Source organism: Emys orbicularis, chromosome 13 (genome assembly GCF_028017835.1).
Source record: "Emys orbicularis isolate rEmyOrb1 chromosome 13, rEmyOrb1.hap1, whole genome shotgun sequence".
Classification (NCBI taxonomy): Eukaryota; Metazoa; Chordata; order Testudines; family Emydidae; genus Emys; species Emys orbicularis.
This window is the reverse complement of record NC_088695.1, coordinates 8,245,415-8,264,275: the sequence shown is the minus strand read 5'-3', so window position 1 is coordinate 8,264,275 and position 18,861 is coordinate 8,245,415. Positions and strand designations below refer to the sequence as shown.

The 18,861-nt window shown below is 46.2% G+C and overlaps 1 protein-coding gene across 1 annotated transcript; it reads left to right on the top strand.

The window, feature by feature from the left end:
* The first annotated feature begins 586 nt into the window (after window positions 1–586).
* Window positions 587–17,706, top strand: LOC135887367 (butyrophilin subfamily 1 member A1-like). The gene is made up of 12 exons (XM_065415140.1): window positions 587–662; window positions 1,490–1,606; window positions 5,100–5,447; window positions 7,552–7,833; window positions 9,283–9,387; window positions 10,036–10,056; window positions 10,843–10,863; window positions 12,593–12,613; window positions 14,365–14,385; window positions 14,817–14,875; window positions 15,486–15,597; window positions 17,192–17,706. Exons 1-12 carry the CDS (start codon window positions 587–589, stop codon window positions 17,704–17,706), a joined length of 1,698 nt encoding a protein of 565 aa, XP_065271212.1.
* The last annotated feature ends 1,155 nt before the right edge of the window (window positions 17,707–18,861 follow it).

Below are 18,861 nucleotides of genomic sequence, written 5' to 3'. Positions count from 1 at the left end.
CCCTGTTTAACTCCTATCTGAGAACAGAGATGGGTTGGGCTTTAACCTTCAACCTTATAGCAATAAAGACACTCACTTCACCATAAACTCCAGTGTAGCAGTACAAAGGTTGTTTATTACTGAAGTAATCAAAAGGAGAGTTTCCATTTGGAGCATGAGATGAAAAATATAATGCTTATTATGACAGAATTTAGCAGTTCTTGAAGAGTAAGAAGCTGAGCCTCTTTGAAATTCTCATTGCCTTCAGCCAGATTGGGGGCACTTGGATATTTGACTCTGCTGCCACCAACACTGGCATGCTAGGAGGACTTCTTTGGGAGAGGCTCTTTATCTCCAAACTGGAACGAGGGTGTGATAGGGACTGAAATCACCATAGCTTTCCAGTTCCTTTTCTACTTTCGCTTTTGGAAGATACCAAGAGAGACACATTCAGTGTCCAACAAAAAATAGGCACCATTTTGGCAGAAATACGGAAGGAAAGACAAGGATTCAACTCTTTGTCACCGTAATTTCTTAGTAAGAATTAATTTTTCAGTTTCATCACTGAAATAGTCACTGACAATGTAAACTAACTAGAGGAGAATGGATGAGGATTTTAGAAAACCTGGGAACACCAGAGAGAGCTCAAAACTGTTCCAATGATTATTTCCAGGATGTATCAGGTAGGTGAGCTTCTGTCACTTGAATACTATCTCCCTTGTTCTTTGATATCTCCTAGTAGATATTTATTCCCTGCGTGAATTATTAACTGCAAAATGATCTAATAATCCCAGGATAGATGTGTCTGACTCTGAATACAAACTTTGCATTTGAATTATATATTCAAAATGATACATGAGCTATTTTCCCCTCTCCTTTCATTGTAATGTGATGCCAGACTATTCTGGTTATTTGATTTAAGAATCTATTTCTTTGCTCCTATGTTTTACTCAAGAAAACGGGACCTGATCCTGCTCTCAATGCCTTCAAAGGGAGATTTGCTATGAGTTAACTAATTGTATATTTCTGTTTTGTAAAGTAAGTTACAAGCTCTTGCAAATCTAATTTTATGAAGCGTCTCTTCTGTGCTCCATGTTACTTAATAACTTTGTTTATGGGACTGAATCATTTTGACTCTGATATGTTGAAAGAAAAGAAATGGATAAAAAAAAACAAATGAGAATCTCTCTTTCTGACACGCACGCTTTCTAATTCCTTAAATCTTTTTTCTCCATTGGTAGAATTTCTAGCAACTTTTACACCGATCTGACTTCTTTTTTTAACATGGCTTTTGTAGGGATGGGAAAAAATCAGACTTGTTTAGGAATCACATTTTCAACTTTAATTGAATGGCTGTTCTAACTTCATAATATGAAAGAGTTCACTTAACAATGTATTTATTCCTTTTTATTTACTGTGTCCTCTTTAATGTTTGACTTCAATGAATTAATGTTAGTCAGTGTTATGTTCACGATGATGAGTTTTTTTCCTCCTTCTTCCTGTTGTCTAGATCAAGTTACGGTGAAGATGAAGGTTCTTTCATTCTGCAACAGCTCCCGAGCCAGCTCCACTCTCCCTGGGTTTATTATTTTCTTCCTTACTTGTTATGTTCACAGGTTGGAATCAGGTAGGAATCCGCCCTGTGTCTGCTGTTCCTTAAAGGATTTATTTAGGCCCCTGAAATGTCTTAACAACAACATGCTCCAGTCAAAGTCACTGGAACTACTCACAGTGTGTGAATTTAATCAAACGGCATGATCAGCACCTTCATTATTCAATCTTTGCCCTGATTGTGTTGATGCTGCTGGGTTATTTTATTTGCTCCTGGGATACTGCACATAGGGTGACCAGATCACCCAGCTGAAATATCGGGACACGGGGGGGAAGAGGGGGGCCAAAAAAAAAAAAAAACCAGCTGCCGGAGCTCCACGCCCTGCCCCCCCACCAGCTTGCCTCCGCTCCATCTCGGAGACACTCTGCCGCAGCTCGGCCGCCGTGGGCCCGTGCCCGCCCGGCTTGCCCCCCCCCAAACACACACCCACACACCCCTGCACAGACACCGGTCACCCCGCCCCATGCACACACACAGAGCCCTGCACAGCTCCACTAGTCACTAGACCAGCCCCTTTCTCAGCTAGCAGCTCTGGTGTCCCCAGACCAAAGCTCCCCAACCCCCGACCCCCCCGTGCACCCCGTGAGGAAAGCCAGTCCTCCTTTCCGGCTGCCCGGGGCCACTGGACTGTCTGGGACTTGCCCCCAGGCCAGATTCGAGTCCAACACATCCAGCAAGCAGCGCCCTGGGCCAGCTTCCCGCGGTGGCTGGGACTGCAGAACCGGAGGGCAGCGCAGCCCAGCGTGGAAGGTGTCTCGGCCTGGTCGGCCCACGGGGGCAGGTTTGAGAAACCCCTTCCCAGGCCGGGGGCTGCTCCAGCTGCCGGCGTGCAGGGCTGGGCTGGAGGGGGCCGGGCAGCACTGGGCGCGGAGAGAGGCGCTATGACGCGGCGTTTGTGGGCCTGGGCTGGGCTCGGCTGCCGGCGGAGGGGTCCTGGGCCGGCTCGAGAGGCAGGTGAGGTCCCGGAAAGACACGCGGCTGTGGAGGGGCTGAGCTCCTGCCTCGCCTCGGGAACCCCCAGCGCGGCGGCTGCAAACACGTCTCGCTTGCCCCAGCCCAGGCCGGGCCCCTCCCGCCGCCGCCGCTCCCCGCTTACTACCCAGCCCAGCGCGCCTCATCCCTGCGGTGGGACGGGCAGGGGACCGGCTCCCCCACCCACTGAGGAAGAGGCTCTGTGTGCCAGCGGCCAAGCTCCAGCTTCCAGTCCCTCCTCAGTCACCCGCCCCACACGCTGAGCCAGCTGCGGCCAGGGGAGCAGACTGGGCTGGCTGCAGTGTGCCCAGAGAGTGCTTGGGGAAGAGGCGGGGTCAGGGCAGGGATTTGGGGAGGGAAGGAGGAGGCGGAAGAGTCGGGGAGGTTGAGCGCCGGAGCGGAGGGCAAAATTGCTTGTTTGTCCAGTGTCCCGGCCGAACATCAGTCGGGACGCGGGACAAACAAGCAAATATCGGGACAGTCTCAATAAAATCGGGACGTCTGGTCACCCTAACTGCACAGGTCTGTTTCTTCACCCAAGTATTTTTAAAAGATTGTCAAAGATGCCCAAAGCATTGGGTGGACACTTACTGAAGTGTTTAATAATAACAATAATAAATAAAATTAAATAACAGTGGGTTTCAGATGTAAAAAAGATCAGAGCCATAGTTTGAGACTAATGTGCACAAAAACATAAGATGAACCAGAATATATTGATCTCATGTGACTTTTTCAATTGGGCCTGTTAGCTAATACATATATGTTAGGTGTAGTATACACTGTATTATTAGGCATTATGTGCACTGTAGTCCTATAATATACATTAGAGAGAGAGAGAGAGAGTGTTGAGAAGTTAACTGACTGTATTATGCTCTTCCCACAATTCCGTTCACCAATATCTAATATCCCACAACACTTTACAAATCTGAAGTTAGTGTTCACAATAGAAAACGGGAAGCCTATCAAAGCCATGAAAGGTGTGTCCTAGCACTGGTTGGGCTGTACCTCTACACCAGGGGTCCCCAACGCGGTGCCCGCGGGCGCCATGGCGCCTGCCGGGGCATCTATGTGTGCCCGCGTACTGGCCGGCGGACAAGCATCCACCGAAATGCCGCCGAAAAGCGGCAACGTCAAGATTTTCAATGGCATTTCGGTGGTGATGCCTCTTCATGACGCTGCTTCTCAGCGGCATTTCGGTGGCAATGACTCTTGACGTTGCCGCTTCTCGGTGGCATTTTGGCGGATGTTTGTCCGCCAGCCACGGTCCTTGGTGGCTCGTTGTCCGGCGCCCGCCACCCAGAAAAGGTTGGGAACCACTGCTCTACACCCACCTGGTTTGGAATGTGGTATCCAAAAATGGGTTAACGAAGGTACAGAACAAGAAGTTAAGAAACTGGTGGGTTGGATCTTACGTGATGATTCAAGTGCTTTTTCACTTGTAAACAGCCATGGTATAAGTGGGTTTGGGGTGTATTTTTCTAGCACACCTTCTGTGTAAGGTGAGTATGCTGCAAGATAAGAATTGCTTCCTGGGAGGAGGATTTATATGTCTCCTTTATGTAGTGTACTGTTTTGTCTTTGGGCAATAATGTTCACTAAGTTTAGTTATTTGGTCTCTTGAACATGTGAAGTATTAAACCATACTTGTCCAAAAATTAGCTCTAGCAATAGGGCTATGTCTTAGGAGCACCTTGGTGAAAGAACACCAAATATGGTCCATCAACCCTACCCTTATTCCTGCTGAGGCCCAGCTAATTTCATGGCAATGTCAGTAAGCGTGTCAGTTTGAGATCACTCAGAAAAATGGGCTGTTAAATAGTAAGCTTGTCCCTTACCCGACAGCCCAGATGAGGTGGCCAAGTGGTTAAGGAGATGGACTGCTAATCCATTTAGGGGGGGAGGGATAGCTCAGTGGTTTGAGCATTGGCCTGGTAAACCCAGGGTTGGGAGTTCAATCCTTGAGGGGGCCATTTAGGGAGCTGGGGCAAAAATCTGTTTGGGGATTGGTCCTTCTTTGAGCAGGGGGTTGGACTAGATGACCTCCTGAGGTCCCTTACAACCCTGATATTCTATATACCAAAAATCTCCATTACCATTTCTCTGCCTCAGTTTCTCTGCTGTGTGATTGTGACATGGACTGAACACACCTGTCTTCAGCTTCCCATCCCATGTCAGCACTGTGTGCCTCTGTCATGCACTGAACCTACCAATTCTTAACTCCCCACTCTCTGTCCCATGATCTGTGTCTGGGTCATGTGCCAAGTTTGCCTGTTATCAGCTTCACACCCCAGCTCAGTGCTGTGTGTCTGTGCCATACACTGAGGCTGAGTGTTCTTATAACAGAGCCCACGTCCTGCTGCCCATGAGTGCTGCTCTCAAACATTCAGGCTGAAATTCTCCATGCCGGGTGTCTGTCTCTGGCTGAACTTTTTGGAAAGTTTGTCTGAAATGGAACCTGTTGGATGTGTCCTTCATATCAAATTCCCTCTTTCCTCTGAGCTGCTTTTCATTGTTGTTGTCCTGGTGCATTTTCCAGCAAAGTTCGCAGTGATTGGACCCCGTGACCCTGTCACTGCCATCCTGGGTCAGGAAACTGTGTTACCCTGTCACCTGTCCCCCAGCATGAGCGCTGCAAACATGGAGGTGAGATGGTTCCGCTCAGAGTTTCTATCCTTTGTGCACCTGTATCGTGATGGGATGGATCAATATGAAGGGCAGATGCCAGAGTATCAGGGAAGGACAGAGCTTTTGAAAGCTGGACTCACAGATGGAAATGTTCCCTTGAGGATTCTCAATATCAGACGTGCTGATGAAGGACTATACCTCTGTTTTGTTCAAGACGATACTATTTATGGAGAAACTGCATTGGAACTGCGGGTAGCAGGTCAGTAGCTTGTAACAGTTTTAGCTGTGTGTGGTCTGCAGGCTTTATTCTTTCCTATTACAACAACTGTGACTCCCTGCTTGTGAAATATTTCACGATAACACAGTGTATCTAACTTTCAGCAAACAGCCACTTTCATACCAGGAAAATATGCTGGAAACTTTCCCAACATGTTATTAAAAACATTTTTAGGATGGCCAAGGCACTTTCTTGCCCAATCTTGACTGACCCCAAAGCGTTCTTTAGTTAAGAAGGAAAAGACTTCTGGACAAATATGGCCTTCCAGTTGCTCTGCACTCATTTCTAGGATGTGTGGCTAAGGTGGGACTGACAGACTTTTATGGCTTTCTCATTGGTTCACTGTTGGTTGTTACTCATGGGTGTAGTTAAAATCAAATGCAGTGTTCTTATTTATTGAGACTGTATGATGGTGGTGGTGGGTGTGATGGCTTCCCCCGGGGTACCATTTGGAACTGGTGTACAGCTGATCCCTCTGTCTCACCAATCTGGGTTCCCTCTTGCACTATGATGTTGTGACAAGCTGCAAAGCCCTCCACACTTGCACTCACACCAACATCCACAGGCAGGGACCACACCCATCTTTGTGCATGAATGCATCTGGCCAGGCACTCATGAACCAACAATAGCGAGGCTTCAGCCAAAACACCCCCCTGCTCCCCAACCTAGGACCCTGGAGCTGTACCATCCTTCCCTGGTCAAAAGCCTGACCAGTGAAGATTATTACAATTACCCTCTTCGCCCCTTCCTCGATTTGGAGAGGAATATACACAAAAACCTTTGTTAACTGAGCTGAGACTTCACTCAAACCACACTATTTTAGGTAAAAAATATATAAAATAGATTTATTAACTACAGAAAGATAGATTTTAAGTGATTATAAGTGATAGCAAAGAGATCAAAGTTGATTATTAAGCAAATAAGCAAAAACCCAATCTAAGCTTAATATACCACAAGGGATTGGAATCAAAAAGTGTCTCACCCTGTTAGATAGTACAAGCAGTTTATAGATGTTTCATACACAGGCAGGGTTTCCATCTTTCTGACCTGGGACCATCACTTCCCCAGTTCAAAGTCTGTGCTTTTCCAGAGGTATATCCAGGTGTTGAGTTGTGGGGCAAGTGAGGCCCATTGGTGATGTCACTTCCCCCTTTTACAGTTTCTTTTATACGGCGGGAACCCCTTTGTTCCAAGCCAAGTTCCCAGCCCAGTTTGTGGGAAAATACAGGTATCAAAATGGAATTCAGTATCATGGGTCTAGTCTCATGCCCCTGAATGATTGATGAGTCATGGCAGCCATTATCCATAGGCTGTCTGAAGTGTCCCCCAGTGAGGACAAGACTTTTCCATGGCCCATTGTTTTCGCTGATGGGCCATTAGCACTGTCTAGCTTCTTCACTGTTGTACCTTAAAGGCTAGTTGTGTGTGTTACCCAGAACAAGCACATTTGAAATACAGATGCATAGTCAATATTAATAACTCCAGATACAAAAATGATACATGCATACAAATACGATAATCATTCAGCCAATCATAACTTTTACATTGACACCTTACTTGACACATGTTGTACAAGATGCAACATAATTTATCATAATCATACCACAATCATATTACTATGGTGGATATGGAGTGCAGAGTGTCCTAGTGGGGAGGGGAAATTATGCATTTATCACTCTTAGACAAGACTGAGCATTTTTCCCCTGCTGCTTTAACACTTTCACCATGAACCAATTAGATTTTTTAAAAATAAATATATCTATCCAATTCCGTAATGATCAGATTTTCGAAAGTTCAGATCCTATTCAGTTATCTACATTGTAATATCTCCAAAGGTGTCAGCACTCAGTTGCTCCTGTGTTGAGATGACAATATCTCCCACTGACTCAGTGAAACTATTTTAAATATTTGTTCAAATTTGTGTGTGTCCATGAGTATTGGGATTTCAGACATTCCAGTATTCATTTATCCCTTCTACTGACTACCCGCATGAATTAGTGCTGTCTAGTGTGAGTAAGGGATCCACAAACTGTCCCTTCTGCTTTATTAATATATGGAATTGACACCTTTATGTATTTCCCCTTAGGTCTGGGCTCTGCTCCTCTTATCTCTGTGGAGGGTCACCAAGATGGAGGGATTCGGGTGATTTGTCAATCAGCTGGTTGGTACCCAGAGCCTGAAATGCTGTGGAAAGATCTCAATGGGCAACATTTACCATCACTCTCTGAAACAACATCCCAAGGGGATAACGGCCTGTTTGAAACAGAAACTGCTCTCATTGTAAAAGAACATTCAAACCAAAACTTGTCTTGTTGCCTCAGGAACACCGTTCTCAATCAAGAAAAGGAATCAGCAGTTTATATAGCAGGTCAGTTACCATCCAAATCCCACACTGAACTCACCACCACTAGAAACGAAACAAAACATAGGAAGAAAAGAACTGAAACATCTGTGTTGGATATTTCATAATCCATGCACAAACACAGAAGATAGTGTCTTTACAGGATTACATTTTAAGCAATTTTATTCCCTTAATTGTGAGTATTCAGACTATCAACATTTTGAATTTCATGTAAATTTAATTGTAAGTTCGACTTTCCTGATATTCTAGTGCGCGCGCGCGCACACACACACACACACCCCTTCCAACCTTTTTGAGAGGGAACTTTCACCTTAATGATTTTTTTGAATGTGGTAAATTTTGTACACTGGCTTGACTGTGATCTGTTGAGCCCTGTAAACCCACAGATATCTGCTTTATATCCACAGATATCCTCATTTTGGGGGATTGCAGATTGGATGCAGATACCAATTTTGTATCCACACAGGGCTCTAGTGATCTGTTCACTTCACCAACTTCATTACTTTTGTGAAATGTCACCTAAGTCATGTGATGTTGTTTTTACTGACATTCAATGGGACTTGCGCTCCTTAATTTACTTTTGGCCAGATCCACAAAAGGACTCATTTTACCCCTTGTCTACACACAAAGGATGTACTGATTAACTAGTTAATGGATGACACCCGCTTGTGTGAACATTTCTTGTATAAGTTTCAGAGTGCCCTAAATAGATTTAGTTTCAATCAATTCCTTATCGACTTCAGCTAAATGGAGATAGAGCACTGTGAAACTGATTTATGGTTTAAGGTTTTGTTCATCAATTTATTTAAATTGGTGCAACACTCCTACATTGTCAACTCTTGAACCAATTTAAGAATGACCCCATAAGAGGGTTGCCCCAGGTTCACTAAATCAGAGCACATACCATGTGCGGAAAAGACCTTAGGCACATTTGAAAATTCCATCCTGTTTAGATGACCGAATCACTGTGAACACAAGAACAGCAAATGGAAATTAGTTAATTTGCTGCACAAGTGTGCGGACAAATTGTGATTATGGTTTTTCCCAATATTAGGGGGTAACTGTGGATTTTTCAAAAATATGCTAATTAATCTGGCAGTTTCTGAATATTGCTTACTGCTAAGGGCCAAATTCTTTTCTGGTATAACCCTGTTAGAGTCAATGGGGTTTTATGAGCAGAGAATTTGTCTCTGATCTCTGTGGCCCTCTGAATAGCAATTAATCAAATCAGGGCTGTGTTCTCAAGGATAAATCAGTGGTAAAGCTGTGCTGATTGGAGCCGTATTTAAAAACAGTTTCTGGTCTTTTGAGTAGTGCAGACATGGCCATTCTTTCACTCTTAGCTCACACAAATCCTGCTGGGCACTATTTATGTATTTGTATGGGAAAAAAATCTGCTTTTAGTCACCACTTCCAAACTAAGGCAAGCCCTGGGTGTTTTTTTTTTTTTTTCAGATTCCTTTTTCCCAAGGGTGAATCCCTGGATGGTGGCTCTGAGTGTGATCCTGGTGCTTTTGTTTGGTTTCATTGGCCTCACTGTTTATCTCTTTAAAATGAAAGGTAAATATCAGAGGGAGACATATACTGTAAATAAAGTTTTTTTTCTAATAAATAAATAAGGGCAATTTAGGGATTTAACATGAAAAGAATGTGTGATCTGCTGATCTGGTCTTAAATAAAGAAGAATGGATGTGAATGTATTGATAGAGGGTGGGGGCAGAGGTGCAGAGGAGAGTCTGAGACAATAGAACTGAATCGGATCATCGCAGATACATCTCTGTTCTGCTTGGTCCTCCATCTCCCTCTCTTCCCAGTTCTCAGACAGCTATTGCTTTCTGTCTCTGGTCCCACTTGAGAGAAGGTTCTGCAAAGCCTAGCCTCTCATATTTCACCTCATCTCTCTCGCTCTCTCTCTTTTCTTTTTTTGCTAATAAAGTGTAATGCACCTCGACATTACAGTGATAGGCCGTATAGACATGCCCCTGTCGTAAATCAGTAAAAACCATACCCATGATCATATAACTCAGACACAGCTGTCCATGCCCTGCTGAACTTCATCCATAAAAAATACCAGCCCAATTTCCAAATAAATTGGACTTTTCTCTCCATGCTCCTAATGAGTTTTGTACCTATAGGATGTAGCCTTTTAACTCTGTTTCATGAAGCAGGGCAATGAGAATAATTTATATTTATTTCTGTACTTTTCAGAGAAACTTACTGAAGAAGTTGGTAAGTTTCAATTTCCCTTTTTCCACAAATACAATTTTTGACCATGGCTACACAATTGTATATGGGCTTCTTGGAGAGATAGAAGGGAGGAGAGTCTCGGACAATAGAACTGAACCAGAGAATCAGAGCATAGCAGATACATCTGTGTTCTGCTTGGTCCTTCATCTCCAGGGCTGGCTCCAGGCACCAGCTTAACAAGCAGGGGCTTGGGGCGGCCAAGGGAGAGGAGTGGCATGTGCAGCAATTCGGCGGCAGCAGGTCCCTCATTCCCTCTAGGAACGAAGGACCTGCCGCCAAATTGCCACCGCCAATCGCGGCTTTTTTTTTTTGCTTGGGGCAGCAGAAATGCTGGAGCCGGCCCTGTTCATCTCCCTCTCTTCCCAGTTCTCAGGGGGTTATTGCTCTCTGTCTCTGGTTCCACTTGAGACAAGGTTCTGCAAAGCCTAGTGTCTCATATTTATACTCTTTTTTGCTAAAAAAAATGTCTTGCACCTCAACGTTACAGTGATAGGACCAATAGAAATGCCCCAGTAATAAATCAGTAAATAAACACATTTCTTCTTCAGTTAGGAAAAAAAATCATATCAACTGTCACATAACTCAGACACAGCTGTCCATGCTCCGGGTTCACTTTATCCATAAAGAATATCTGCCCAATTTCCAAATAAATTGGACTTGTCCCTTCATGCTCCTAATGAATTTTGTACCTATAGGATGTAGTTTTTTAACACTGTTTCATGAAGCACGGAGAGGAAAATAATTTATATTTATTTCTGTATTTTTAAGGGAAACTTACTGAAGAAGTTGGTAAGTTTCAATTTCCCTTTTTCCACAAATACAATTTTTGACCACAGTCACACAACTGTATATAGATTTGTTGTTTTCTCTGATTTATTTTTACTTCTCTGTGTTTGTCGGGTTGATGTGTGTGTAATAGGTTGGACCATTTTAGGGCCTGTTTGGATGTTTCCAGAGACCCATTCCCCTTAAAAGTCCTTCCTAATAGGGGGTTGGATTTACATAGCTACATGTCTGAGGGGTGTAAGTTTTTAGCACAGATAAGCCCTCAGTCTCAGAGTCTTTCAAAAGAATCTACAGAAGTCTGGCTTGTTCAGGAAGGTATGATGAAGTGGGAATTTTCTGCAATATTTTTATGAAACCTGTGTGTACCTCAGTTTCTGCTATATGGGCATTGTTACCCAATGGGGGGAAAAGGACTGTTTGCTCTCTGGGCAGGCTAGGCGACATAAGTATGGGTGTTGCTTAGCTGTCTGGGCCTTAGTCCCCATATCAATGGAGACAGAGGTGAAAGTGGGCCGATGTGGGCCAGTGTGGCGCTCTGGTAAGAGACGGCTGTCGGACCAGACCGCACACAGCTGACTTTCGCCCCTCCCCCCGTCAGCTGATGGAGGGGAGCAGCAAAACGGGCAGCTGCCCTGGCTTTGTGGGCCCCCACAGGGCTCAGGGCACCCCAGGAGATTAGCACATTAATCACAGCAGAATAGGTAATAAATGAAATGGAATAGAGGAGGATGTAGAATCTCCTTCATTGGAGTTTTTTAAGAGCAGGATACACAAACACCTGTCAGGGTAGTCTAGAATAGATAATACTTAGTCCTGCCACAAGTGTGGAGGATTAGACTTTCAGTCTAATGATTCTATGAGTCTAATAGAATCACAGAGTTTAAGACCAGAAGGGATGACCAGATCATCTAGTCTGACATCCTTAAGAGGAAATTTTGTTTGTTTGCATGTTTGTTTTTTTAATTATTGTTTCTTTTTGGTTGGGGGATTACAGTAACGTGATAAAATGTGGGCAAGCACTAAATTGGATAGATTACAGACCAAAATTTAATTTGAAAAACTGATAAGCAATAGAGTCACAGAGTTTAAGACCAGAAGGGCCCACTGATCCTCTTGTCTGATGTCCAGAAGAGGAGGTTGATTTCTCTCACCCTTTACTGTCATATTGATGATAAAGAGAAATAAAACATAAGAAAATGTAAATGCCTAACAAAAATATATATTTATTTCTCTTACTTATTTCTTTATCTCGTTTCTCTAAAAACATTAAGTGTCATTGTCCTTCCTCTGATAAGAAATTTGTGTACTAATTTGGATCCTCATGTGGGAGTTTAATTGTGGTGGAGTTGTTTGTTTTCAAATGTAACTTTCAAAATTGTTGCAATATGAAATCTTTTACGTTTGTTTACTTCTTTTTTATTATTACTATAATTCTTGTTAGAGTTTATAGGGGTTTGTTTTGTAATGTAACTTTATAAAACATGGGGAAAGATTAAAATGGATGCATTTCACAGCAAAAGCTAATGTGAAAAATTGATAGCAATAGAGTCATAGATTCACAGAGTTTAAGACCAGAAGGGATGACTGGATCATCTAGTGTGACATCCTTAAGAGGGGGTTGAATAGAAATAATACTCTCTCCGGTGAAATTGTATTGATGATAAAGGGAAATGAAACATAAGACAAAGGAAACTCCTAACAAACAATATTTGTATTTCTGTTTAATTTTTAGGCAAAAGAGATACCAAAATTGGTAAGTGTCATTATCCTTCCTCTGACAAGAAAATTTTAATACCAGATTGAATCCTCATGTGGGAGCTTGTTTAATTGTGGTGGATGTGTTTGCTTTTAAATTTAAGTTTTAAAAATGTTGCAATAGAGAACCTTTTTCATTTGTTTGCTTCATGCTTTTTATTATAGTTATTATCATTCTTTTCATAGTGTGTGTAGGGTTTTTTAATGAAACTTCATGAATTGTGGAGAAAGACTAAACTGGATGAATTTCACACTAAAAGCTAATTTGAAAAATTGATAAGCAATACAGTTATAGAGTCATAGTGTTTAAGACCAGAAGGGATGACTGGATCCTCTAGTCCAGAGGTCTGCAGACTGTGGGGCAGGCCCCTGGGGCATGTGGAGGAATGTTCAAGCGGGCGCAGGGCCGGATTAACTCTTCTGGGGGCCCAGGACTATTAGAGTTTGTGGGGCCCCCTAGGCTCCGGGGTAGAGCCAAAAATGTGTGATTCAGAGTGCTGGAGGTGGCGCTGGATTGGGGCAGAGGGTGGGTGTGGAAGAGGGTGAGGGCTCCGACTGGGGGTGTAGGCTCTGGGGTATGGATGGGGATGAGTGCTTTCGGATGCAGGAGGGGGCTCCAGGCTGGTGCCAAGGGGATTGGAGTGTGGGAGAGGGCTCAGGGCAGGAGGTTGGGGGTGTGGGGTCATGGAGGGAGTTAGGGTATGGGAGGGGGCTGAGGGTTGGGGTGGGGGGTGGGGTCTGGGAGGGAATTAGGGTGTGGGAGGGGGCTCAGGGCTGGGACAGGGGGCTGTGGTTTGGGGCGCTTACCTGGGACAGCTCCCTTTTGGTGGCACAGGCCCCAGGGAGGGGGTGCAGATAGCTCTGTGCGCTGTCCTGTGCTCGCATGCAGGCACTGCCCCCCACAGCTCCCATTGGCTGTGATTTCTGGCCAATGCAAGCTGTGGGGGCGGCGCCTGCAAGTGAAGGAAGCATGCGGACTGAGCTTCCCGGCACTTGCAGCTCCAGCCCAGCGTGGAAGTGGAGAATGGCATGCCAGCGCGCAGATCCACCTCCCTGCCAATGCCAGGCTGGGCTAGAATGCAGGGACTTTAGTGGCTGAAGCCCATGGCCCCGGGCTAAGGGGGCCTCACAAAAATATCTGCACTTTTGGTGGTCTGGAGATCTTTTTGTGGGGGCCCCCGTTTGCCTGGGGCCCTGGGCTGCAGCCCCTAAAGCCCCTTTGTTAATCCGGCCCTGAGCAGGTGCAAGGCAGGGTCCCTGCCAGCCCCCATGGGGAGAGGGGAGGGAGCCCCACCCAGCCCCGCTCTGCCCCCAGCCCAGATCCAATCCCATCTGCAGCTGTGCTCCGCCCCCTAACCCCCCATCAAACTGTGGCTCCTGCCACAGTTCCAGTCCTCCCCTTGCTCTGACCCCAGGCCAGTTCCTACCAAATTCCCTCTCCTCCCCCAGGCCAGCTCTGCCTCTAGCCCCAGCTCCTCCCCCATCCCCAGTTCTGCACCCAGCTCTGCCTTCAGCCCAAGATCCACTGCTGAGCCAACTGTGCAGTAATGGGGGGGAGGGGGGCACAGACAGATTCCATTACTCAAGAGGGGAGTGATCGGAAAAGTTTGGGCACCACTGGTCTTGTCTGATTTCCTGAAGAATAGAAGTAATCTGTCTTAACTGTCATAGTGATGATAAAGAGAAATAAAACTTAAGAAAAGCAAAACACCTAACATACATTTTGTGTCTGCCTGTTTGAATTTTTAGGCAAACGAGATATAGAAATTGGTAAGTGTCATTCTCCATCCTCTGAAAAGGATTTTTTTTTTGTAATTGGATCTTCATGTGGCAGTTTGTTTAAATATTGTGGAGTTCGCTGTAAAATTTAACTTCTACAATTTTGTTGTAATATGAAACCTCTTTTTTTGTTTACTTGCTTTTTATTATTATTCTTTTGTGGAAGGGTTAGTGTACTTGTATAAAATGTGGGGAAACACTAAAGTGGAGAGATTTCATACCAAAAGCTAATTTGAAAAACTGATATGCAATAGAGTCACAGAGTTTAAGATCAGAAGGGACCACTGGATCCTCTTGTCTGATGTCCTGAAGAAGATGTTGATTTCTCTCAGCCTTTTCTATCATATTGATGATCAAGAGAAATAAAACATAAGAAAAGGGAAATGCCTAAAAAATACCATTTATTTCTCTTTCATTTTCAGAGAAACGAGATAACGAGATAAGTAAGTATCATTATTCTTCCTCTGAAAAGAAACTTTTTGTACCAGTTTGGAGTCTCATGTGGCTGTTTGTTTAATTGTGGTGGGGTTGTTTGCTTTTAAATTTAAATTTTAAAATTGTTGCAATAGGAAACATTTGTAGTTAGTTTGTTTGCTTTTTTATTATTATTATCATCATCATCATCATTCTTTGGGGGTTTGTTTGTTAATGTAACTTTATAAAATGTGGGGAAAGACTAAACTGGATGAATTTCACACTAAAAGCTCATTTGAAAAATTGATAAGCAATACAGTAGTAGAGTAGGTAGTGGCCAAAAAAATATGGCCCAGGAGGAATTGTGCGAAGGCACTGGTGGACTATCAGCACCTGAGATGATTATCTTCCCTCCACACTGCAAAGTGGGCATGTAACCAACCTGAATTAAAGTGGTACCTGGGCTATAGCCTATACCCAAAGTCTTGCCAGCTAACCTGGGTGCAAAGCACCACCAAACTTGAGTCAGATTTTTTGTGCTTGCGCATTAAACAGGTTGGGGCAACAGCCAGATAAGATCCTGAGCTAACTCTGCAGTGAAGATCCACCCTGGGAGAGAAACACTCATGCAGTCCAGTGGAGGTTGTGATGAACTCATAACTTTCTTTTTCCCTCAGTGTATTAGTTTGTACAATATTGAATCATGCAATACATGTTCAGATCTGCTCTCCTCTCTAATTATGTGGCTGGTTTTAGGGTGGAGAAGATCTGTGGCACCTATAGAAGAAGGTAATTAAAGATCATATTTTATCAATGTCCAAATATTTGTTCCGATGAGGCAGTGTGCCTCTTTTACTTTGTATTTGGGAGTAGAGGAGATAGTTCAGGGCAGACCTCCCCAGCACCCTTCATTCCACGGCGCATCACAAGGTGAGGTGGGGTTTGTGCCTATGTCCTACCACACCGTAATGAATCTATAGCATATTGCATCTACTCTTCCTGCCTCTTCACGGCCCGCATGTGCACTGCACCCTGCAGAGATGGGTGATAGCAGCTGCCACCCAATGCACAGCACCAGTGGGACATGCACCTCCACAGCCACTTCTCCAGGGGGAGTTTGTTCTATCTCCCTGTGCTGATGTCCGATCTCCAGCGTCCCTTTATTTCTTCCTTCATCTTTTCCCCTGTGAAGAAAGCCAGGAGCTCTGCAGTCACCCCACACTGACGGGGTGATCAGGGACTGTGTCTGTGTGAGACCCTTGCTCCAGTCTCAAGCAGAGGAACAGAGCCTTGATCACAGACAGGGGCTCCCCTGGCTCCATTATACATATCTGGGAAGCTCCTGTGATTAGCACTGTGAGCTTGTCTGTTTTCTCCTCTCTCCATCCACCATGACCCCAGCATAGTCTTGTCTCTGGTAAACAGGACGTCACTTTAGTCTCCCCATCACTAGCATGACCCTCTCCCTCTTTCCACCAACCACCTTCTGTACCTATTGGCAGATTTGCCACTGGGACAATGGGGCCTGTGCCCAGGGGCTCCGGAAAAATGGGCATCTCTGTGCCCCAACCTGCTCTGCCTGCCCAGTGCTCCTGCCAGAGAGTGGGGTCAGGGCTCGGGGGCTTGCCCCACTCCCCCATCCGCCCAGAACTCCAGCCATGGAATGGCATCAGGGTGCGGGGTAATTCCCCAGCAGGAGTGTGGGGAGGGGGGGGTCTGCAGGCAGAAGGGGTGGGGAGGGGCCCTCACTTGCTGTGGCCCATGGCCCCACAAAACCTTAATCTGTCCTGGCTCCCCTCACACTCATAGCTTCCACCATGAACCCGCTTCCTTTGTTTAGCCCCTCAGTCCCTGCCCCAGGATAATGTACTTTTGTGCTGCGACTGCTGCTCAGCAGTGAAATTCTGGGCAGGTTCAATCCTGGTACCATTTGGCCTGTTGCTGTCCAATCTGTGACATTTCAGAGCAGACCAGGTGTGGTGGGGAGGCCCCATAGCAAAGTCCAGCACAGGGGCAGCTGGGACACAGAGAGATTTAAGGTGGGAGGGGGAGGGGAGCTCTGTCAATGTTCACTGAGTTTTACCATCTGCTGGGGCTCCCAGAGTCTCTAGTCCCCTCCCCGGGGAGAGGTGGGGGCAGGAGAGGAAAGATTCTGAGTCTCAGGCCTGGCCCACCTGATACTTTCACCCTGTCACTGACCCATCTCTGCCAGGGGAGTGACTCTCCCCAGCTCTGTGCTGAGATCTCAGAGCTGATGGGTAAATCCTGGAGGAAGGAGATTCTCTGAGTCACTCTCCAGCTGGGGCAGATTCTGTCACTGTCACCATCAAACCCTCCCCCAGGGCCGAGCTCTGCCCTTCACGCTCTGATTCTCTCTCCCCAGTGACTGTGACTCTGGATCCAGACACGGCTCATCCCAACCTCGTCCTGTCTGAGGATCAGAAAACTGTGAGACGGGAAAACACAGAGCAGTATCTGCCTGACAATCCTGAGAGATTTGACACTGCACACTGTGTGCTGGGCTGTGAGGGATTCACCTCGGGGAGACATTGCTGGGAGGTGGAGGTGGGGGATGGGGAAGGCTGGGCTGTGGGGGTGGCCAGAGAGTCTGTGGGGAGGAAGGGATGGATCAGCCTTAGCCCTGAGGGGGGGATCTGGGCTGTCGGGTGGTGGGGGGGTCGGTTCTGGGCTCTCACCTCCCCTGAGACCCCCCTGCCCCTGAGCCGGGCCCCCAGCAGGATCCGGGTTTGTCTGGACTGTGACCGGGGGCAGGTGACACTTATCGATGCTGGTGACGAGGCCCCGATCTTCACTTTCCCGCCGGGCTCCGTCCCTGGGGAGAGAATCCGACCCTGGCTCTGGGTGTGGCTGGGATCCTGGCTCAGACTGTGTCCCTGAGACACGCAGCAGAGGGGGGAACCAGAAATCAGCCTCTCTAGCCTCACACACCCCAGTCTCTATGACCTTGGAGGACTCCCGTCAACCCAGCCCCTGGCTCCTCATCTCTATCACCTGTGGAAGCCCCTCCCCTTCCCTTCAGCCCCAGGGATGGGAGGGGGAGGGGGAAGAACCCCTGGGGCTGCAGGAGGAGCAGAGGGGCCCTGAGGGGCAGAGGTGGGGGCTGGGGCAGGGGGCAGAACTAACAGCCGGGCTGGGGACAGGCGGACGTGGGTGTAGCAGGGACACAGAATGAATCAATCAGAGTTTGGGGGGTTGGGGAGAAACAGCAGCTGGGAGCGTTTTGTACAGATCTGTGGGATTAGATCTCACTGGGGTCTCCCAGCCAGAGCTCCTGCTGCAGGGGCCAAAGTCACTTCAGGACAACTGGTAACACTGTAATGGTTACACACACACACAGGATGGGGGATGGGTAAGAGGTGCAGATTGATGGAAAAACCGTGTTACTGAAAGTGAGACTGTATCTCATTAATTCTCTATATTAATTCCTGGCCATTGGTGCTATTTTAGTGCCATTAAGAAAACTGTTCTCAGTAGCTGGGGAATCTCCTTGCCATGCTGTGGTTATTAAGGCTCCTTCTCGGCTCTGTTTACTTAGCACCTCTAGTTACTTTCTGTAAATAAAACATTACAAACAATTCTTTGTGTTTGTTCCACTTTAATGTCCCAGCTGCAGGTGGTGGGGGCAGAGTCCTGGGATTTCCTTTGTGACTTGGTTGTGTCCCCCCAGCCTCCACCAAAAATCTTGCGTCCCTAGGAGGAGAGTTTGGGTTTTACTGTGATGTGTCACACTCCAGGCTCTGTCTCTGTCCTGTACACACCCATGTCAATCAGGAATTGCTCAGCTGTGCTCTGCGGAGAGGAGACTGGTAACGGTTGCACAGGGGGCAATCCATAACTTGGTGTTGCAATGCTGAGCATCACAGGGCTTAATTTGTAGGCAACTAGAAAATCATCGTCTGCAACTCTGCAAAGCTGAATGAGGTGCCTAAACTCCCTAGACAATGCATGGGCATCACCGGCCCCTTACAGTGCAATTCACAAAAGCCAGCTCACTAGGCGGGAAACCATCTAAGCCAGCCAATGGGAGAGGCG